General features: G+C 34.4%; 2 protein-coding genes across 2 annotated transcripts; one reads left to right on the forward strand and one right to left on the reverse strand.

The window, feature by feature from the left end:
• LOC146952436 (putative WRKY transcription factor 40) lies at positions 1-1,797 on the forward strand. Its single transcript, XM_085701804.1, has 4 exons — positions 1-367; positions 566-835; positions 1,031-1,147; positions 1,293-1,797. The coding sequence occupies exons 1-4, from the start codon at positions 248-250 to the stop codon at positions 1,650-1,652; spliced, it is 867 nt and encodes a 288-aa protein (XP_085557930.1). The 5' UTR covers positions 1-247; the 3' UTR covers positions 1,653-1,797.
• Positions 1,798-2,200: 403 nt separating this feature from the next.
• Positions 2,201-14,065, reverse strand: LOC146952437 (formin-like protein 18). The gene is made up of 17 exons (XM_085701794.1): positions 13,610-14,065; positions 11,092-11,792; positions 10,685-10,906; positions 7,344-10,585; positions 7,119-7,245; positions 6,352-6,423; positions 6,068-6,166; positions 5,917-5,958; positions 5,040-5,120; positions 4,888-4,938; positions 4,534-4,615; positions 4,182-4,276; positions 3,964-4,035; positions 3,750-3,866; positions 3,523-3,591; positions 3,352-3,418; positions 2,201-2,654 (listed from the first exon to the last, which is right to left on the reverse strand). Exons 1-17 carry the CDS (start codon positions 13,680-13,682, stop codon positions 2,470-2,472), a joined length of 5,397 nt encoding a protein of 1,798 aa, XP_085557920.1. The 5' UTR covers positions 13,683-14,065; the 3' UTR covers positions 2,201-2,469.
• Positions 14,066-19,639: the final 5,574 nt, after the last annotated feature.

Genomic DNA, 19,639 nt, shown 5'->3' on the forward strand with positions numbered 1-19,639 from the left:
AACACGTGGGTTTGAATTGAACAATATACTACGAACTGGTACTTGGTAAGTAAATAGAAAGACCCTACATAAATTCAGCAGAAAGCAAAAAAAGACCCTACACGGGATAGACACATCTCTTTTTTCATGTGATTCAAAAAATTGAGAATCATATTTTCTTTCATCTATAACTCTTCAACCACCCTATTCAATTTGTATATTATAAATTTAAATTTTATTTTATATATAAATAAGGGTCTTCCATCATATGTTATTTTTATTACTCATCACCTTAGTCCATACGTGTAACCAATATAATAAGAGAAATACTATTCATCTCTTATTGAAGGTTGTTTATCTTCAAATGGCTATTAGAATGGATGATAAGGTAACTAATTATTGGTTTTTTTGTTGTTGAAGGAATTATTGGTTTCTTATTATACTTAGTAGGAACATCTCATTCTAATGAACATCTTTTTTATTTTTTATTTTTTTTACTTACATCTTTTAATTTTGCTTATTAGGAACACATGCATGCAACTAATTCTAAAAGCTCATAATTAATTAACAATTTTGATGTGTTTAGGTGGAAACTCTTGAATTAGAGTTACAACAAGTGAGAGAGGAGAACAATACTCTAAGATTCATGCTTGAAGTTATGAGTATCAAATGCACAAAGCTTGAATCTCATCTTCAAGAAATCAAAAAGGAAGAACATAGGGGAATCATAAGTTCAAATCATCAAATTGGGTCAATACCTAACATTGATTCAAGCAAAAGAGCAAGACTAGAGATTCCCACAGCACAAAAGCCACTACAAGTCTTTGTACGAACTCAACCTAATGATGAAAGTTTGGTATGCCTCATTATCACTAATTTGTTGTGTATCAAATTAATTAATTAATCTCAAATTATCACAAAATTTGAGCAAATCACTTTAAAGAATACATAAAATAATATCACTCATTGATAAAAAAAAATAAAAAATCAAATATTTGCTCTCAAATTACATTTTTTAATATCAATTATTGATTTTTTTTTTAATATATAGATAATAAAAGATGGCTATCAATGGAGGAAGTATGGTCAAAAGGTTACCAAAGACAATGCTTCTCCTAGAGCTTACTTTAGGTGCTCCATGGCTCCTAGTTGCCCCGCAAAAAAGAAGGTATATACATATTTTATGTGGATATATATGCATATGATTTCAAGAAAGCTTACAAGGTTATTATATGATGCGTTTTTATGAATGATTCTATGAAAAAAATTGTGGTTTAAAGAGATTCTAACGTTACTTCATTTACTAATTTTAGGTGCAAAAATGCATAAATGATAGGTCTATCCTTGTTGCAACATATGATGGAGAGCACAACCATGGTGTTCCTAATGAGTCATTCAAACCATCTTCATCCACACCTAAAGGTTCATCAATCTCTAATAATAAATTACCAACAACATTGAATGACAAAGAAGCCACAAATACTAGACTTTGTGAGAATGTCATGCAACAGTTTGGCTATGGAAGGCACATTAAAATTGAAGAATATGCAAGTTCCCTAATCAAAGATCCTGACTTCACTGCAGCATTAGCTGAAGCAGTTGCTCGAACCGTCACTGATCAAGAACATAAGCGACAAGGTCTAAATCTCGATTTGAATCTTTCGGAGGAGTGAAATGAAGGTTTCTTGGTCTAAACTCAAAACCAAAATACAAGTGTAAAGAATTTTATTCCAGTACTTAGATAGTATCAAAATATGGATAATGAGAATGTATTTTAGTTCAGTGATATCACCGAAAGGAAAGAAAATTTACTTGCGACGTTTGGGATGCCTTATTTGAGTTTATCTCTTCGTATAAGCACTTGGAGACTATTTGGGAGAGCTTATGAAACAACGTATGACATGTACATAAGCTATTTTCAACTTATTTCAATAAACTTTCCTTGACAACTTATGAAAACAACTTATAGCATATATGAAAATAATTTGACTTACTTTTATCTTTTGTCAAAGCCCTTACATTAAGTACTTGTGGTATAAGAGCTTAACTAATTTGTTTATCCAAACAGGGCCTTACTCCATGCATAATTAGAATGTTAGCATTTTCCCTTAGTTTCTTTGGTTTTTAATATTGTTTGTTCATTTTGATTACATGACACAGAATGAAAGGAAAATAAACAAAATAAAGCAATTGTTACATGAGAAATTTCTAACAAATAAACTAAGTGAAATGAGCAACTTGTATTCTAACCAACCTTGATATTTACAAAATCATTTGTCTACATCAGTGCATGTAGCAGAAGGGTGTAAACTGAAAATTCTCAGCATTGGTGCCTCTAAATGCTCTAGTTAAAATAAAAGTTAAATGCTACTCTATCTTATGTAGGAAAAAAACACCATCGGATCAGCATTTACATCGCTATCGCTGAATACACAAAATTTACCGGTTGCAAAATTTTCAGAAGCTTGAGGCCTTGTAAAAAAAATATGACTATTTAATATTACCACTCTTGATGGAGGTCCTCATCATATGTCCAGATTCATTTCTAGCTAGCTTCGACTTTTCATTTTCTGCTGCTTCCTTGTCTGCTTTCTTTTTTTCATATTCAATCTGCTTGACATTTTCGTCGTGTGCTCGGATGAACATCCTCACAAAGTTCATCAGAGTCGCTACAACTATAGATGGAGGCAAAAATAAGAAAACCAAAAAGATTTCTATGATGATTTTAATGTCAAATAATGAATTTCTTTGGATCATAATTGTCATTTTCTCGCGCATTTTGATAGCTTCCAGAAATCTTAGGAAGGGTTTCACTGAAGTGTTTTTTTATCAAGAGAAAATTTCACTTTGATTTCTCAATGAGGTTTTTTTAAGAGATGTCAATACAGTGTGGTAGTATTGTGATTTGAACTACCAAAAGATTTTGAAAATGAGATTAGTTTGCCGTTTTTTCCCAACTCCCGTTTATGGCTAAATCTATAAATCTATACATATTTATATATAAAGGAGATTTCAAACTTTGGTGTAACTTTTTTTCTTTTCAATTTAACCCTTCGTTTAACCAATTTTATTCACCGTTTTGTCCATAATCCAATCAAATAACTGAACTTTTTTAAATAACCACGTAAAATTTTGTACCATTCATTATTTTTACCGAGAAAAGCAGACAGGCTAGTGCCCTTCTGCATGGTAGTATAATGTAGAGGGAATAATTAACAACACTGGTATCCCTTAAGGCAATAATCGTATTCAAATTCATTGAGATCAAGATCAACAACCAATTCCAAAACTACTTTCAAAAAATAAAAATAAACATGTGACGTAATGGGGAAGACAAATGATAATATAGAATGGTCGAAAATAGCTATTTACCTTGTTCAAATGGGCAACGTTGTGGGTCTTCTCCGAAGTATGATGCTAACGCATCTGCGTTTCTACCCTGGTGCATTCAGATTCAGAATTTCAGACACATCTTTTGTCATATCTTGAATTCACCATTCAAGCACAAAACTATGCAAAAGAGGAAAGAACCAAAATCCATACCACATTGGTATAAAGCTGAGCCAAAGACCTCACTTCAGCTTCAGCATCACTAAGAAATTCTTTCAGAATCTGAACATCACAGTAAAAAAAAAAATTTAAAGTAAAGCTGAATACTTGATCATAAGTAGCAAATAACAGAAGGGTAATAATCCAAATTCATCAGATTTTAGAAGTTTAGATCAGTTCAATCTGATTGAAGAATTCAGATGACCTGCTATAGGTTGTACCTGGCAGAAGACTTCTGACACGGGTCCATCATTCTCTGATGCCGACAATTCTTGAATTACTTTCTCCAGTCCTTTACTAATAGCTTGCATTTCTTCTGCCAAATATTTCAATTGTATCTGTATGGAAATACATGATTGTAACTCAGCATACACCAAAATCCAAATGAGAATAAACAGGAACCATATGATGTAACAGAAGAATAAACAAAGATACCTTGGTTGCACCCTCCAAATTGACCAGGTCTTTGGAGAAATCTAAAAGTTCTGGAAGCTTTTCAGCAAGCACCTACCAACCATAGAAACGAATAATTAATACAACACTACGAAATAAAGATGTTATTAAGAAAACAAAATAATTTTACTTGTGAGGAGAAACTAAATTTCTTATGCAGAAACATTTAATATTGGAATTCCAGGATAATGAGGGTTTACCTTACAAAGATAATGCATGAGGGTCATTTTGTTGTTTCGGGCTCGTGTATCAGTGAGTTTAAGAAGACTATCCAAACGGAACCCAACAGCAGAACCTACAGTAATCATATAAATTTCCTATTAAGAAATCAATTAAGACTAATGTGGCACTGTTTTCCAATAAAATATTAGTCAACTAGAGACCAAAAGTAAATGTTGAATACTAACTACAAGATGCACATAAATTATATGACTTAGACTAGCCAAAACGTTCATGTTAGATTTCAAAAAAAAAAAAAAAAAATCTAGGGCTTGAATCTATCAACATATGCTTCATGACAGTGAAATAGCAAATGCTAAAGCTTCAATTTACCTCTTGCAGTTCCATGATTCAAAGCATTGCCAAGAGAAAGAATGGTCTGCATGATTCTTTTCAATTTGACTGAATTCCTTATCTGATACACATAACAATAAAAGCTGAAGAGAAAAGGATGTTGACTTGGAAAATATAATAGGGATTTAATTCATATACATGGTCAGTGTAAAGATTTTTTAAACTGTTAATCAATCAGAACTGTCAGATCAATAAAAACGTTAGACTTTAATTGTCACTCCTAAAGTCATACATATGATTGATTTTGATTTTCTAACAGTGTTAAACATTTTACACTGATAGTGTATCAAAATTAAACTCAGAATATTTAAAAGAAAAACATAAATGACTTACCTCTTCAGATGCAGAATTTACGATATTCAAGTCTCTTTTAAGTTCTGAAACCTACATATATATAGCAAAGTGCACCAGGGCGGCTAAATTTCAAAAGGATACGAAAACATGATTGTTTTATAACCAAAAGTATTGCTGGCTTGTCTACTGACCTGGGAGCAGAATTGCATCTTAAAACAGAAAACTCTTAGCTTGCTTTCCACTCTTGGAACTTTCATTAATTCTAGGAAGAACTATCACAAAATGAAAAGGGTAAATGAGAATAAACTTAAGTTAAAAAACAAGCAATCTTGAAGGTGGTTTTCAAAAACTATACATGATATATCAAAGTTGATCACTAGCCAATTGGCCATAATTTTTACACAACACTGGTCCATAGAAAAAAGTTGACCATTACATGATTCACTGCTGAATACTCCCTCCATCCCATATTATAAGTCATTTTTGCAAAAACAAATTGCCTCATTTTATATGTTGATCTATAACATCAATGAAGTAATAATATTTTTTACACGCTATACACTTAGGCTTTGTTTTGATAAACAACTTATTTTTTAGCTTATAGCATATGCGCTCATCACGTAAGCTCTTATGAATAAGCTATTTCTATAACACAAGATAAAATAAAAACTATTTTTTGTATAATGTATAAGCTGTTTTCATAAGCTATCTTGGAGAGTTTATGTAAATAAGCTGAAAACAGCTTATGAACGAGTCACAAGTGCTTATGCTAGTAGATAAGCTCAAATAAGTCAATCAAAACAGGAGCTTAATCGTTCTTTATTTCTCATTTTCAGTTCTTGTAATTAACATGAAAGAGTAAAGGGTAGTTTAGGAAAGTTCAGAATATTTTTTATGAAACATATGATATTAATTGCATTTCTCAATTTTATATGCCAAAACCTTAAATGACTTATAATATGGTACAGATGGAGTAGTTTTTTATCATTAAAGCTAGACCAGCCATATAGACATAAAAAGTTTCTTTAAGGGGGAAAAAAGAGTAACATGCAGTAAAACTCCATTCACCTGTTCACACTTCCCCAAATTTTCCTTATCTCCAGTGTATGCCTGCATATAAAGAGTGATTATAGCTTAAATAGACATATATTGTTGCTAAGTTGTCGGTGCTTCTCTCACAACACAAAGTTAAGGTTGGGGAGAAAAATGGGCTTGATACCTTGAGCTGGTCCATCTCTTCTTTAGTCGGACAGAACTTTATGAGGTTCTCAACCTGATCAACATACAACACGGAATCGTCCAATGCGAGAACATGACCCTGAAAGCCAATGGTATAAAGCATAACATTGTTCGTCAACATATTTCTGTTATTGGAGAAAATGAGAAATGCCTTTTTGACAAATTGAATGGTTTAGACTTTAGAATTTGAGATTTTCAAATCGAATTGAAAGCAAGATGCTCATATCATTTCCTTGTAAATAAATACCATAAGGAATATCTCACCATTAAATCAGGCAATGGGATTTTAACTTTTGTAAGCATAATCTCACAGTTGTACGCCCGCCTGAGTTCAATCTGCAAGATGACATTAATATTCTATCAAGAGAGCTCGAAATCTATAAACCCTACAATAATTTATCTTAGAAATTTAGGCCTTAGTGAAAGGCATGAAACAAAACAGTCAAGAGCCTAAATAAAACCTACACAGCTGGGTTGCAATCAATTCACTAGCCTAACAAGAAATTAAATCATCAACTAGTTCCTATGTTTGAAAAAAATAATAAATGCATTTGTGAATTCAAGAAAAAGCAGATAACAAAATGGAGTAAACTGGAATGCTGTTATTTAAAAATGTTAACTTCTTAGTTTTATCAACCGCAGAGCGTGGAAAATAGTTGTTTGTTAAAATTCCGCTACACAATAGTTCTATAGTACAGCTATAGCCTCTATTTGACAGCATTGTTTAATAAATAGCGTATCACAAAACAATAGTGATTTGTTCAAGTTCTGCTATGCTATAACACTATATCCCGCTATTGCTGCTATCTAACGACACTTCTAATGCTTTTATTTTGAAAATTAAAATCTTATACTTATGAGTTTATTTATAGCACACAGTAGAATGGATATAGGACTTTTTGTTACAAGGACAAAAAAATCAAGATGAAAAACCAACTGTTAGTTGCCTTTTGTAGAAGTGGAGTTTAGTTAATATCTGAAGTAATTGGGGTGGACAGGGATATTAGTGAAATTGAAAAGAAAAAACGTACTAGTTGAACTTTGTCAGGTTTCTGGCCCGAGCCACGGCGATTTGATTTTCCTCCTTTTTCATGACTAGAACTTGGATTATTTGCAGAGAAAAGAGTCTCAAGTTCTGACATGTCAAACTCTGGAGCCCTAACACCAAAAAGTTAGAATAAGAGAATAAGTAAATTTACATAAGCTCGGATTTTATAACTTCAGTTACAAAAGTCTTAACACATACTAATTCATACCTAGAAGCTTCATCAAGTTTCTGTGTCTCGGCCCACAAGCTACCATGCATGGCCCTTGTTAACTTTAACCAATGGTAAGGTTTCAGATTGCTTCTTTTAGTTTGAGTTTTCGCATTAGTACGTAGTAATCCGCGTCCCTTTGCGCCAAATGCACCGGAAGGTGGGCCAGGAATTGGAGGCACATTCCCAGGTGGTCCAGGAATTGGAGGTGCAGTTCCAGGTGGTCCAGGAATTGCACGAGACTGAGGCGAGGCAGCAGAGTTTGATAATCCATTGGCAGAAGGAGAAGGAGGTGGGGGTACGGGTGGAATATTTGCAGGGCCTTTAGACAGAGAATTTTGGATTGCAAAACCAGGTGGAGGAGGTGGTGGCGGCGCTAATGGTGTAGAAGTGGAACCAGGTGTGGTGCCTTGTTGTCTTGGTGGTGGAGGTGGAGGAGGAGGACCAGACATAGCAACGGAGTTGTTCATACTCTGTAGAGGAGGAAGTGGAGGAGGAGGTATTGAAGATGATGATGTTTGTCCGGTTGAAGATGGAGGTGGTGGTGGTGGAGGTGGTGGATGAGGAGGAGAATGTTTTAATGAACCTTCTACAGTGGAAAAAGATGTTTCAGGAAGGAACGGAGGAGGAGGGGGAGGAGGAATAGCCGATGATATCTGATTTGTATCATGCATTGAATTTTCACTTTGCTGAGGAGGAGGAGGAGGTGGAGGAATAGGAATAATGGGTTTAAAAGTCTTTTCCATGGCAGCAAGAGGATCCACTGATGAAGACTTCAACGGCGAAGATGGAAGCAATTCCGGTGATAATGTTGTAGAAATACTTGTAGAACAAGGCTCTACAGACTTTAGCGCCTCTGAGTCTAAAGTCTTCAACGGCGAAGAAGGAAGCAATTCCGGCGGTGCTGATGTTGTAGGAATACTTGTAGAACAAGGCTCTACAGACTTTAACGCCTTTGAGTCTGAAAACTTCAACGGCGAAGATGGAAGCAATTCCGGTGATGAAGATGTTGTAGGAATACTTGTAGAACAAAGCTCTACAGACTTTAGCGCCTTTGAGTCTGAAGACTTCAACGGCGAAGATGGAAGAAATTCCGGTGGTGATGATGTTGTAGGAATACTTGTAGAACAAGGCTCTACAGACTTTAGTGCCTTTGAGTCTGAAGACTTCAGCGGCGAAGACGGAAGCAATTCCGGTGATGATGATGTTGTAGGAATACTTGTAGAACAAAGCTCTACAGACTTTGGCACCTTTGGGTCTGAAGACTTCAATGGCGAAGATGGAAGCAACTCCGGTGATGATGATGTTGTAGGAATACTTGTAGAACAAAGCTCTACAGACTTTGGCACCTTTGGGTCTGAAGACTTCAATGGTGAAGATGGAACCAAGTCCGGTGATGAAGATGTTGTAGGAATACTTGTAGAACAAGGCTCTACAGACTTTAGCTCCTTTGAGTCTATAGACTTCAACGGCGAAGATGGAAGCAATTCCGGTGATGATGATGTTGTAGGAATACTTGTAGAACAAGGCTCTACAGACTTTGGCGCCTTTGAGTCTGAACGAGGAGATAACGACGCTGCATGAGTGACTTCTTCTTTGATATCCATTGGTGTATGATCTTGCAACACGGTTGTTATTCCGAGAGCTGATGGTGAATTCTGATATCTTGAGATGGCTACAGGCGAACCTAGCAAGGAGGTAGGAGAATAAGAAGCAGAAGCAGGTCGAATAGCTTGATGTATCCGTGGAGAAATTATTTTAGATTGGGTTGGTAGCTGAAGTGAAACCTGCAATTGTTGAGGGTCAATCTTCTTTTTAATTGATTTTGCATCAATGGAGGGTTCAATTAAGGGACTAATTTGTTTATTATCAACCTTGGATGTTGGACTCCTGATATCAGTTTCTAACAACACCGTTGATTCTGACTTCTCAGTCACCGTTTTCATTGAACTTGCATCCTTCGATGTTTGAATTAGAGGAACCGATTGCTCCCCCTTGGTATCATTTTCCAACAATGTCTTTGATTCTAACAATTCAATATCCTTTTCCTTTGACTCTAATTTCTCCATCTTTTCCAATGAATTAGCTTTTGTGGATGGTTCAATTAAAGGAATAGATTGTTTTGTTTGAGCTGGAGACATGGGAAACTTGGTATCATTTTCCACTGGTGCCTTTGATTCTAATGATTCAATCTTCATTTCAGTAGGACTTGAATCTGTTGGTGCAGGAGTCTTGATGTTATTTTCTGGTGATGCTGTTAAACCTAAAGCTTCTTTCTTCTTTTCCATTGCAGCATCCCCAATTGATTCAAATGAGGACACTGAAAATTTCTCTTCACCTGCAGATCTCGGACTATTTGTATCAACTTCCAGCAGCGTCTTCGGTTCAAATTTAACTATGTGATCCTTTTCCAACAGTGCCTCTGAGAATAATGATTCAATCTCCTTTTCTTTTGATCTTAACAGTCCAATATTTTTCATAGAAATTGCATTAATATTAGATTCAGATGCAGGAAACATGGTGTCATTTTCCAATACCGCCTTTGATGCTAATGATTCAATATTATTTGATGCAAATGATTCAATATTCTTTTTCTCAGATTCCAATGATCCAGTCTTCTTTTTCGTAGAATCTGCATCTATTGATGGTTCAATTAAGGGGATAGATTGTTCTACTTGAGCCGTGGAAGCAGGAAATTCAGGATCATTTTCCAGTGACTTTTTTGGTTCTGATGCTTCAGTCTCCTTTTTAGTAGAATCTGAATCTTTTGACAGAACAAATGAAGGAATAGGTACGCTTGCTGGACCTAAACTTGCAGGAGTCTTGATTTTCTCTGCTGACAGTTCCTCTATTTTTACTGGTTTAATCATTTTATCCATGGGAACATCCTCAGACAATTGCAATGGAGACACGGAACGTTCCTCATGAACAGAAGATTTGGGACTGTTTGTTTGGCTTTGTGACTTTGAATCAAATTTTAATCTTCCGGACAATGACTCGTTTAGCAAGGTGCTTGTTGAAGCAGAAGCTCCACTGTCCAATCTTTCTAGAAGCATATTCGATGCTGTGATCTGTTGGAGCACATTTGCTACATCTGTCTTCGAATCGAGCCACTCAACATTGCTGAAAATTTCCTTAACTTTAGCGAATGCTTCAACAGGTAGACCTTCTTTCTCCTCAATACGAGGAAGATCAACTGAAATAACAGAAGATGAAGAAGCCTCCATATCTGAGAAAAGAACCTTCAACCAGAAACACGGCATATATTTTATTAAGTAGGCATTATCACAAACCATAATGTATAAAAATAGAGACAGAGAAGGAGAGAGATAGACAGATACCTCTACTCTAAAAGTTTTAGGGAAGTGATCTTTAGTATTCCATAATATGTCGATTTCATCGCGGTTAAGCATCAAAATATTTGATCTTATGAATGCTGTATTAAACATCACTCGGAACATCATTTGTTCACGTTCCACATCACTGTCCAAACTAATACACTCAAGTACAACATCGCCTTGAACATGACAATGGATGTCAATCTTAACAAGTTCACAATCAGCCTGTAATAAATACAAACCAAAAGATAAATCGATTAAGGAAACTGCGGAAGACAACAAATTTCTTATTCAAGAACCCTGTGACTTCATTGTGACTCACGATGATGAAGCCACGGGATTCGTGACTCGTGATCCAGCTTGAATTGTAAAAAGCATATTAAACTAGAGTTAAAGGATTTAAGTACCACCTGTTTATAGTGCCGAACAAGTTTGCTCTTTTTTGGAGTAGAAAAGAGAACTTTGGGACTCCGATTCGCAGGAATAAAAGGGTCCTGTCCATATATCCTAAATATAGGACGACAACCACCCTCTCCATCCATATTGGGAATTTGTCTTATAATTACGCAGTCTAATGTAAGTGCTCTATCCAGAGGAGGCCATTCCGAACCAACATTTCTTCTTGATATGTATTGAAGATACCTCAATTGTGAAGGTAATGGATTCAATGGTGACATCAACTGCAAAAGTTCCCTAGGCGCTTGCTTATATATCATGTCAAGTGTTTTCTGCTCCCCTGTATACATTTTTCTATAAATCAATAGTGCTGCCAGCATAAATGCTAAGACCGGCCACCCACCTCGTTCACAATGCATCAAAACGATATTTTGATTCCCGAGTTGTAGCCAATTTTCACCTGATCTTAAGAAATGATGGATCATCTCCATGGTAAGTAACGGACAACCTTCGTACTGTCTAGGATAGTCCATCACGGTCATGTCATAGTCACACAAAATGTTTGATATATGGCTTTGGTTTTCTCCTTCCCTCATGTTGAACACCATAAATGAAGCGTCGGGGAAGTGCTCGCGAATTTGCCTAATTATTCCTCCTATATACACTTTGTATTCGTCTTCGTCCATAACATCCGTGGTAAAGCAATAATCGAAGACTACAAATGCAACAACAAAATAATCACAATCAAATACATATGAAGTAAAAAAAATCCTTGAGATAATGAAATATGCCATGTCAAACATGTTAATAGCAAATGTCTAAAATCAAAGATTACAAATGAAACAACAAAATCAAAGATTACAGATGAAACAACAAAATCAAAGATTACAGATGAAACAACAAAATCAAAGACTACAAACAAACAAACAAACAAAATAATCCAAAATATACATATATATCAAATAAAAATTCCTTGAGATAATGAAATGTACCGAGTAATATGGCATGCCGAACATGTGAACAAACAACAAAGAAACAAGTTTCTGAAATCAAAAGCCCCAAATACTATGAGATTGTAAAGTCATGAAGCAGGATTTTGATTCTGGCAGTAAATGTGTGATGTGTTTATTCATCTTGACCGTCCGATCACAATTTCACAAATCAATGGTGAAGATTATTTAAAGATAATTTAGTCAAATTATAGTGTGAGGCGAGCGAACTCAAATCAATGGCGGGGATCAACTAATGTGCATAAATGCATGATTTTTAAATGCAGGGAATCCAGGTCCGATGAAGCAAGTATACCACAGTCTTCAGTTTCCTTTCAGTCACAAGTCCGCATTATTCACAAATGAACAAAACTTTATAATAATCTTTACTAATACAGACTCCACCAAGAAAAACTCACTTATCTACAGAAAGAAAAAAATTAGCTAAGTGTTTCATATAAACTCTAAAGGTTCTTTCCATTAATTTCACCTTCACTTCTCCCACAAAAATATGTATGTATTAAGCAGAAAAGATCCATTCAGCTCAATCTCAAACAAGACAACATGTTGACAGCCTTTTGAACAACTAGCATTTCAATTTAAGACTATTATAACTAGATACTGTAAAGTGAAAAATGTATAAAAAAAAAATTATACAAGTCCCATTATTCATTCTAAATCAGTGTAGTGTTGTGAATCGCAGATAGCAGAAAATAGTGCTTTGTTCATATTTCGCTACACTACAATGTTATAGGGCCACTATTAGACAAAACAGTGTACTAAATAGTGTATTCCGCTATGCTGCAATGCTTTAGTGCCGCTATTAGACAACATTTGTACTAAAGTGATTATTTTTAACTCGGTAATAGTATCCGGCCCAGGGACCAATCCCACCGTCCACTAATGGAGGGTCAAATTAAAGACAGAGCTTTGCTTTGTATGGACTAATCCACAGAAACTGGCATCGGGAGGATTCGAACATGAGACCTCGAGAGGAGCATACTTCAAGGTCTCAAGGCTACACCACTCGGCCAACCCATGCGCCGTATTCTGGAACAAAAGTGATTTGTTCAAATTTTGCTACGGTATAGTGCTGCTATAGCCGCTATTGGACAACACTACTCTAAGGGCTTGTTTGGATAAACAACTTATTTGCAACTTATAGCACAAGCGTCTATCATGATAAGCGCTTATGTATAAGCATGCATAAGCTATATATATTTATAGCAAAAGATAAAACAACGTTAAATTGTTTTTGTATACGCTATAAGTTGTTTTTATAAGCTAATTGGAGAACTTATGAAAATAAGTAGAGAAAACCTTATGAAAACTGTCATAAGTTGTTTTCATAATTTCTCCCTTACAGTCTCACAAAACTTACGCCACTAGATAAGCTCAAATAACTCAATCCAAACAGAATGTGCAAAATAAGCCAAACAGAACACAACCCACAAACACAAAACACCTAAAGATACAATTTTTACACTCAACAGAAGCCAACATTGTTCACATATACACAGAAAAGAATGAAGAAGAAACGTACCATAAACCCTTTCAGTGATTTCAAGAAGCCCATCAGGTGGTTTCTTATAGAAGAACTTACGGAACAATGCCATTTGTATAGAAGATCTTAAGACCTATTATAACAGCCCTAATTCAACCTACATTGTTGGTTTAGAGATCTAAGAAAACCCCACCAAATGGAAATGCAATGATGATTGAAGAGAGTGTGTGTTTTCAGGAATCAGAAGCATGGATTTTTGCTGTGTGTTTAAGGAACACTACGTGGGTATTGTCTCTGTCTTCACATGCACACTTTTATCTGAAAACTTAGCTTTCAAACATAAAAAAGACAAAAGAGAGTAACATGAGAGAGTGGTTACAAACAGATATTGGATTTGGTGTTAGAATTTGGAAGCTTGTTGTTTAGAAGAACAATTTGGATCCGAGGTTTCTCTCTCTAACGCAATCTCTGTCTCTTTGTCCGTACTTCGTATCTTAATCTTTTGCTTTTATTAATAATAATTTTTTTGATTTTGTTCTGATTTTTTTGTGAGAGTGGATTAAAACACTGGGTTTGGTTAATATAATAAAGATAACTTTCTTATTAAATATATTAATTTTAATTGTTATGAAATTTATGTCATAAATATTTTTAAATTATTTAAAACATGTACATTTTATATTTAAGAACCAAGTTAAACAATTGGGGTCAAGCACACAATTCAACTAGTGATCCAGTTGTTCGATCAATAAACTAATGACCTAGTACTTTGATCGAGTTGATCATTGACCCAATTTTTAAAACATTGCATGTCGTTTAACCCCCGTCCGCCATTGTGATTTCAAATTCAAATTGGATTTGCAATTAAAACAGATTTGTTAATCCTCTAGAACGTGCTCTGCAATTTTATACAACCTTAAATATATGGAAACACTTACTAAAACGCGCTTTATAGTTAATTTATTGTATCCTCAAAAATAGGTATTAGTAGTTGTTTTTAAACGAATACATCCTTCAAATAGGTATCAATTAAATAAAAAATTATAATATTTTTCAAACAATGAAATAAAAAAACTATTTAAAAACGTTTTTTAAAATTATTTTAATTATTAAATTTTAATATTTTGATTATTTATCAATTAATAAACGTTTTTTTTATAAAAAAAAAAATAATTGTGCATTTTCCCAGGGGTTAGCCCCTCGCAAAGTTCTGAGCCAGACTGATGTGATCTAGGAACAAATGTGACAAAAAGCCTGCATGCATCAAAAATGCGTCAGAAAAGCCTGCATATGTGCCAGACAGTTTGTCAGGGGTTGAACCAGGGCTTGTGCCAGGAGCTAGTTTGCCAAGAGCTGAAACCCTGGCATGGTCATTTGCGATGGCCTGCTTTGCTGGGGATTTGGCTCCTGTCAAAATCCCTGGCAAACGTCTTTTTCCCAAGGTTGTAAAATGGTTGTAGATGATGTGCACAACAATAAGATTAATCTCTTTGAATATGGTTCGATTATCCAAAACTGTACAACCTTACTTGATCACTTTAACGACTTCGTAGTTGTTTTTAGGCTTAAATAGGTATTTCGTCCCTGCAAATATAGGTATTTGAATCTTCGTCCCTGAAGTTACTAATCCTTCCAATCTGCCACTGCAAATATTAATCATTTGAAAAATGGTCCTAATTTCATCTGATTAGTAACTTCAGGGATGAAAATTCAAATGACCTATATTTGCAGGGACGAAAGACCTATTTAAGGCAACCACCTCGCCCAATCATCACTTGCCACATGGGCACCACGTCGCTAATGACAGCCCACCTCAGCAAAAAAACCTAATTAGGGCCAAAAGTCAAATGATTAATATTTGCAGTGGCAAATTGGAAGGATTAGTAACTTCAGAGACGAAAATTCAAATGACATATATTTGCAGGGACGAATGACCTATTTAAGCCTTGTTTTTATTAGGCATCAAGCAAACATGAGTGTTCATGCTCTTGCACGAAGAGCCTTATCCCATGCTTCACATAATACTTTTGATGCAATTCCTTCTTGCATTGCTATCATCCATGATTGACCCCCCAGGTCTGGACCTATCATCCATGAAAGCCAGAAAAATTGAACTGATGCAAGTTTGAACGATAGCTCATATTTCAAAAAAAATTAATGGAAACCATAAGCGTGATTGTTTGTGGTGGTCTTTTTTTGTTTACAATACATCTTTTGGATTTTATTCATTTAGATTAACAGAATTGAATCGAAAATGGCAAGTCTATTTTCTTGTAAACGTCTTCTATGGTGTGAAGCAAATGACAATGAATAGATAGTGCATTTTTTTATCGGCAAAGTAAAATTTGCAGTATTATTTGGAAGTTGTAATGGGTCTTTGTTCAAATATTACTGCATTAGAATACCAAATAGTTTCAAATAAAACTATCTAAAAGTTATATTTGGAGAGAACTTGTAGCACCGTGGAAGATTGTAGTAATCTTTAGTTGTGGTTGTGTAGTCTTTATTTCCATTCACATAAACAAAATCTAAGAGAACTTGCAAAGTTACGTCGTGCAGCAGAGATGACCTTTGAGTTTTTTATAATAAAAAAATTAAAAAGTAGTCCCGTGAGCATAGCTCAGTTGGTAGGACAATGCATTATTATATGCAGGGGCTGGGGTTCGAACCCCGGACACCCCACTTGTTCACCTTATAAGATGAATTCTAACCACTAGGCTACCTAACAAAAAAATAAAATAAAAATAAAAAGTATGAAATAAACTTTCTCAACTTTCAAAGCCGGTAAACAGGTACAAGTTAAAAAACCTGACACGTGGCACCATACATTTAGAGAGTATCTAAGGAAGAGCGTGTGAGCAACTGTCCTTAGCATTCCTCTTAACCAAAATTACAATACATTCAATTAAAAGATAAACCATAAACATGATAAATCATTTTCATCCGTCAATTAGTTAGAATATAATTTTAAATTAATCACTTAATTAAAAGGTTAATATGTATGTCATTAATACAATGTTTTCAAATTTCACCTGTTTTCCTCTCCCTCCGTTTGATCTAACCTCTCTCTACCTTCTACAACCTAATCGTCGATGAGCTTTCTCCTCTAAATCTAAACCTCTCAACCCTCATGTAGCGACAGACTATGACGGTGGGATGAGTTTTGTACTCCGCATCACAAATGCACCTCTTCACGGGTTGGATTCGACCTTTTCCTCTATGGCGGTCAAGCTTCTGCTCGTGCTCCCAACCTACCTTCGTCGTTATCTACAAGCTTCTCGATGTTCTTCAAGGTTTGACAAGGTTCGGGTTGTTGTGTTGCTCTTGGTCCTTCTGGATGGTGGTGGTGATTTTGGTCGGTTTGCATCCAGTTTTCCTCCACCATGCCGGAATAAGGAAGGGCCACTGATACGCTCGAAAGGGCTTGAATGCTTGTTGTTCTTAAACAGGAAGTTTATGGTACATGGATCAAATTTTGTGTTGGTGATCGGTCCATTCGCCAGCTTTTGAGCTCAGATTGAGGCTCTCAAACAATCACTCTTCATCTTTTTTGTAGCTTGGTTTCACGCTCGTACGAGGGTTTTGGTTTGCGCTCGTGTTAAATATTTGGTTATTAGGGTTAATTAGGGTGGGGTCCATTACATGGTTTTCTCACTTTTTTTTACGCAAGCAAACTTATGATGTTTCATTCATAATAATATTAGAAATGCAAGAAGGAATTACATCAAAAGTATTATGTGAAGCATGTGATAAGGTTGTTCGTGCAAGAGCATGAACGCTCATGTTTGCTTGATGCCTAATAAAAACAACTACAAAGTCGTTATAGTGATCAAGTAAGGTTGTATAATTTTGGATAATCGAACCATATTCAAAGAGATTAATCTTATTGTTGTGCACATCATCTATAACCATTTTACAATCCAACACTAAAATCACCTTGTGGTATCCCAAGAAAGAAATCCATTGAATGCCTTAGTACAAACCCCATTTTGAGATGATTGCATTTTTGTACGGACTAGCTGGGTCAAATCTAATGTCTCTCCGATCTTTGTATTTCTTTATTTTTTCTTGTTACATATTTCTTTGTTTTTGTTTAATACAATTTTAGTTTGCTTAAAAAAAAACAACGTTTTCTCGATATCTTCCTTAGAAAAAACTAATTATAATTTAGTGTATAAAATATACATGGGATACATATTTTTCACTAATCAATCAGTTACAAAATAACCTTTTACTAAACAATTAGTCTAACGATTTTTTTTAGGGGTAGTCCAACGAAAATTATATATGTCGTTATTTTTAGCAAATATATATGTCGTTAGTACTGTATAAATCGCAATCACAAGTGTCTAGAAGTCCTAGCTCAATTGACAAATGCCGAAATTGTAAGGTTGGACGTCATGACTCGGGTTCGAACCCGGGACCTCACAGTTGTGTGTGAGTTTATTTTCGGTGGATTACCACTTCATCTAAGACAAAAAAAAAAATCACAATCACAAGTTATAATAATATCAACGTGTCCCGCGAGCTTAGCTCAGTTGGTAGGAACATTGCATAATTTATGCAGGGGCTAAAGTAATAATATCCACAAGTTTGTACCCAACAAAAAGAATATATAAACAAGTTCTTTTAACTCCTTTTAAGCCGGTTTTAGAAACTATTTAAAACTTATCCACGTATTAAGTAAAAATAATTTAAATTGCATGATATATTGACTTAGAATTCGTTTACAACCGATTTAAAAAGTAATTTATGAAATAGTGATTCTTTATCTTTGCAACTGCAAGAGAAAGAGAGAATAACGTCCAAGAAACTGAAAAGCTATTCTTTAAAGAAGAAACAATCATCAACCAAAAATAGGACAATAATGCATAAACTGATTCAATTGAGTGCACACATTACATGATCCTAATAGAAAGCAAAAGTCAAGTAGTAATATGATAGTGACATCCAATCCAATGCAAAATATCAAAAGTGATGAACTAATTATGTATCTTAATTTTCTTCAAAAAAAAAAATTATGCTCCTTAATTCCCGTCCCTATTATATTACTACGCGATTAACACACTCTAAATAGAATAAAGCCTTATAAATTAGGCAAATTCTATAGTACATCCAATAAATTTGGATGTATCGGTACACCAAGTCGTTAAATTAACACTAAATGAGTTGTTTTTTTGAAGAAAAATAATTATTTGTTATCATTGACAACTATAATAATTAAATTTTATTTACCAAAAGCTTTGACGAAATAAAATTTAATTTTTACGAATTTTTACTATTCATAACAATGAATATTGATTATTTTTTATGACAAAATGTAAAAATTTAATATCATCCTTATAAATAATGAAATGATGTTTTTTTCTTATTAGATGATGTTTTCTAAAATATAAATCTTAACAAATAGTTTTTTATTTCATAAAAATGATCGTTAATTTATAAATTTTGTGAAACAAAAGTACCGGTACATTAAAATTTATGAGTGTACCGTAGAAGTTTCCTATAAATTAAGGTTGGATTTCTTTAAAAAAAAAACAAGAAGAAGAAGTTAAGGTTGGATTTAAAAGACGTGTCTTTTTTTTTTTTTTAAGGGAATTGAAAGAGGTGTTAAGGAATGTTTGAGAGTCCACATTTAAAGTGGAAATTTCAGCTTAGGAGATATGTCCACATTTAAAGTTTGTTTGAGAGTTAAGGATAAAATAACTTTTTTTTTTTAAAGATGATGAAAGAACTTTAAAAGGAAAAAAAAGAAGTAAGGAATGATAGACCTCCAATTTTGGTGAGGAGTTTTTTTCTTCTTCATTATACAGAACCTCATAATTTAGTGTAACTTATAAAATTTATCAGACAATTATTATAAATGGTTTAAACAAATTCCTCAAGTTATTTCCACGTTGCTATAACTTTTAAAATTTAAAATATATCAATTTTAAGAATTATTTCATCATTCTGTACGAAATATCCTTCTTTGAAATAAGAAAGAATGTTTATCTTTCTTTACCACTTTTCCCTCCCCCAAAGCTTTCTCTTCGTAGAGCATTAGTACTCTAACAATAGATTTGTAAT

Source organism: Medicago sativa, chromosome 1, assembly GCF_051527215.1.
Source record: "Medicago sativa cultivar Bolivia chromosome 1, Bolivia_mono, whole genome shotgun sequence".
NCBI classification, from domain to species: Eukaryota; Viridiplantae; Streptophyta; class Magnoliopsida; order Fabales; family Fabaceae; genus Medicago; species Medicago sativa.

Bases quoted from the DNA above. Each gene is read 5' to 3' on its own strand.
- LOC146952437 (XM_085701794.1), bottom strand. From the start codon at position 13,682: ATGGCATTGTTCCGTAAGTTCTTCTATAAGAAACCACCTGATGGGCTT. The intron at 11,793-13,609 runs GTACGTTTCTTC...TTGCATTTGTAG, and splicing joins AATCACTGAAAGGGTTTATG to TCTTCGATTATTGCTTTACC. The intron at 4,036-4,181 runs GTAAACCCTCAT...TATGGTTGGTAG, and splicing joins TCATGCATTATCTTTGTAAG to GTGCTTGCTGAAAAGCTTCC.
- LOC146952436 (XM_085701804.1), top strand. From the start codon at position 248: ATGTTATTTTTATTACTCATCACCTTAGTCCATACGTGTAACCAATAT. The intron at 836-1,030 runs GTATGCCTCATT...TTTAATATATAG, and splicing joins AACCTAATGATGAAAGTTTG to ATAATAAAAGATGGCTATCA. The intron at 1,148-1,292 runs GTATATACATAT...TACTAATTTTAG, and splicing joins GTTGCCCCGCAAAAAAGAAG to GTGCAAAAATGCATAAATGA.